Source organism: Patagioenas fasciata, chromosome 10 (assembly GCF_037038585.1).
Source record: "Patagioenas fasciata isolate bPatFas1 chromosome 10, bPatFas1.hap1, whole genome shotgun sequence".
Classification (NCBI taxonomy): Eukaryota; Metazoa; Chordata; class Aves; order Columbiformes; family Columbidae; genus Patagioenas; species Patagioenas fasciata.
This window is the reverse complement of record NC_092529.1, coordinates 22,977,380-22,980,775: the sequence shown is the minus strand read 5'-3', so window position 1 is coordinate 22,980,775 and position 3,396 is coordinate 22,977,380. Positions and strand designations below refer to the sequence as shown.

At 53.2% G+C, this 3,396-nt stretch overlaps 1 protein-coding gene across 1 annotated transcript; it reads left to right on the top strand.

The window, feature by feature from the left end:
• Nucleotides 1-2,183: 2,183 nt before the first annotated feature.
• On the top strand, nucleotides 2,184-3,137 carry LOC136105569 (olfactory receptor 14A16-like). The gene has a single exon (XM_065845184.2). It carries the CDS (start codon nucleotides 2,184-2,186, stop codon nucleotides 3,135-3,137), a length of 954 nt encoding a protein of 317 aa, XP_065701256.2.
• Nucleotides 3,138-3,396: the final 259 nt, after the last annotated feature.

The window sequence follows — 3,396 nt, the reverse complement described above, 5'->3', positions numbered from 1 at the left end:
TTTGCTGTGAGTTCACAAGGAGAAAAATCTTCACACAGAGCAGGTCTGTGGCTGCACGTCATTGCATCTGCAAATCATGGTGGGATTTCCTGACACTGGTAAAACATATGAGACAGGTAAGTAAAACTATCAGAAACTTCTTTGTACAGCTAAGGAGGACATGCAGCAGAGCAGGGAATTCCTTCATAAACCATCAGCGGCAACTGCCACCTGCTGAGGATGACTCCAGGTGTGTGAAGCTGTTTCTGCACCCAGGGGTGCCCAGGGCTGCCCTGCAGAGCAGGGTCCCTGTCAAGGAGATCCCCACAGCGCTGAGGGTGGAAGGAGTGACCCCTATCAGGGCAGGAAAGGTGCTTCTGCTGTGGAGAGGGTGCTGTGTGGGTCAGAGCTGCTCACAGCTCCAGATCACCCCCAGCATTTTTCCAAGGGGATGCCTCAAGAAGATCAATGCAAGGATTACCAGACAGATAAGGAGCTTTCCTGAGCCTGCCTTTTCAGTTTCCTCTCCCAAGGGGTGGGGGGTGCAGGAAAGGATAAATTGAAAATGAGCTCTCCTGCTTAAACAAGTCACTGAGACTCCTGAACTGCAACTCTGAGTGATCAGCACATCTGCCAGAAAGCTCATAACATCCCTTCACCACCCCTCTGCCTGTGCACAGCACCTGCATCACCTTGGCTGGACGCCTCAGCCTAGTCTGACCTGTCCTGTTTTCCAGCCTGCGTACAGGAAGATGCCCCCAGGCAGTGCCCTGGGAACAGGCAGGATCTGTAGGGCCAGGGGGAGGGCACAGAGGCTGGGATGGGGTCTGTGAGCACTGACAGGGAAGAGACATGGACAGGGAAACACCTCCCAGGGGGAGAATCTCCAGGCAGCAGGGAAATGATCAGAAATGGGACGAAACTGAACCTGGAATGGTTATGAGAGGGAGAACAGAGAAAAGTCCCTGTGATCCCCTGCAGTGCCGAGCCCTCCTGTGAGCAGCCCCCTGGCCTCCTGTCCCACCCAGCAAAGCCTCTGCCCTCAGGGCCGGGGGCTCCAAGGCATGAAGCAGCTCCTGTGCAGCCAGAGCTCCAGTTCCTCTGCAGAGCACAGGGGCTGAGAGCAGCTGCCCGGCAATGTTGGTGTCTGGGAGGTGGCTGCACAGCTGGGGAAGGGTGTCGCTGTCTGAGTGCCCGGCTGCCTCTGCCCTGGCCTCTCTCACACCCACCCTCACCGCATTGTCCTTCTTGCTCCCCTGCTCTGGGTCACTGCTGTTGGGATCTTGTTCTTGCTGTCAGGCTCCCTGGGGATGGCAGTTTCAGCTGCAGAGTCACAGCCTGATCTTGTGGGTCCTTTCCTGCAGGTGTGTCCATGGGAACACGTGTCCCAGCTTTGCTCTGCCCTGTGGGGTGTGGGCAATGCAGTCTGTGGGGCTGGGGTGTGAGCTGAGGCTCCCTGAATCAAATGCCTTCATTAGGACTATTGGCTGTCTGCTTGCGGTTTCGTTCCAAGCTGTGAGCTTTGCTCCAGGATGCAAACCTGTCCTACAGCATCTGTGTGTTCTCTGAAAGCATCATAATGAAGGCAGAGGTGCTGATCTCAGTACTGTCTGCGGGGTTTTCAGGGTAACATGGGAGTGTGATCAGTCTCCATCTCAGAAAGGTGCCAGCCCAGGGCAGCTGGAGCAAGAGAGGGGGACAGAGCAGCTGCCCTCACTCTGCACTGACCCGCAGGCATCCTCTGGTCTCGCAGGACTCGCTCTGTTCTCCCTGAGTGCACCAGAAATGCTGAGGGTTTCTGATACCCAAGAACACTCTCCAGGGTGGGAGGGCAGAAGGAACTGTAGAAACCCCAAACCTCTCCAACTCAGTTTCTCAGGCCTGGGGATACAGATGCTGACAGTCCCTTCTGCACGAGGAGCGGTTCCAGCTGACAAAGATGAATCCCAGGACTGGCCCCTGCCCACCCAATCACACAGGGTCAGGCTGACTGCTCAAGAGCCCCTGGGCAGAGACCCTGCTCTTCATTGCACACTCATCAAGCACCGACGAGGGCTCCAGCCTGGACGTTTTCCTGAAAAAAGAAAAGTGTCTCTTTGTGGGAGGGTCTGTGGGAAATGCCTTTGGTTTGTCCCAGAGTAGTTTCATCTAAACCATCACTATATTTTCCTCCTTGCACAGGTCCTCATGCCCACAGACAGCAAATGTCCAACAGCAGCTCCATCACCCAGTTCCTCCTCCTGCCGTTCGCAGACACACGGGAGCTGCTGCTCTTGCACTTCTGGCTCTTCCTGGGCATCTACCTGGCTGCCCTCCTGGGCAACGGCCTCATCATCACCACCATAGCCTGGGACCAGCACCTCCACACCCCCATGTACTTCTTCCTGCTCAACCTCTCCCTCCTCGACCTGGGCTCCATCTCCACCATTGTCCCTAAATCCATGGCAAATTCCCTTTGGGACACCACGGTTATTTCCTACAGAGGATGTGCTGCCCAACTCTTTTTGTTTTTCTTTTTCATTTCAGCAGAATTTTTTCTTCTCACCATCATGTCCTATGACCGCTACGTTGCCATCTGCAAACCCCTGCACTACGGGACCCTCCTGGGCAGCAGAGCTTGTGTCCACATGGCAGCAGCTGCCTGGGCCACTGGGTTTCTCAATGCTCTGCTGCACACAGCGAATACATTTTCACTGCCCCTGTGCAAGGGCAATGCCCTGGACCAGTTCTTCTGTGAAATCGCCCAGATCCTCAAGCTCTCCTGCTCACACTCCTACCTCAGGGAACGTGGGCTTCTTGTGGTCAGTGTCTTAGTAGCCTTTCCGTGTTTTGTTTTCGTTCTTTTCTCCTGTGTGCAGATCTTGAGGGCCGTGCTGAGGATCCCCTCTGAGCAGGGACGGCACAAAGCCTTTTCCACCTGCCTCCCTCACCTGGCCGTGGTCTCCCTGTATGTCAGCACTGGCATATTCACCTACCTGAAGCCCCCCTCTATCTCTTCCCCATCCCTGGATCTGCTGGTGTCTGTTCAGTACTCGGTGGTGCCTCCAGCTGTGAACCCCCTCATCTACAGCATGAGGAACCAGGAGATCAAGGATGCCCTGTGCAAACTGATGACTGATATTTTCCTGAAGCAAGTCTTCTCGTCAGCTTCTGCATAGCAGTTATAGAACAATTCATTGTATTACATCTTCTCTTTTTGTGTGGTTCGTTTGTTTCTTTGTTTGTGGTTTGTTTTTCTTCTTTAATTTTGCCTTTTTTTTTTTTTGTGATGGTGGTTTATTTTTAGTCACTAGAATATTGTCATCCCCTTTGTAATTCACTCACTTATGTGCCTTTCTGTTTGAGTGGATTTTTAAATAAAGTGTTGTTTTTATGTGTTTAACCTTAACAAAGGCCACCACAAATATTTGGGAATAT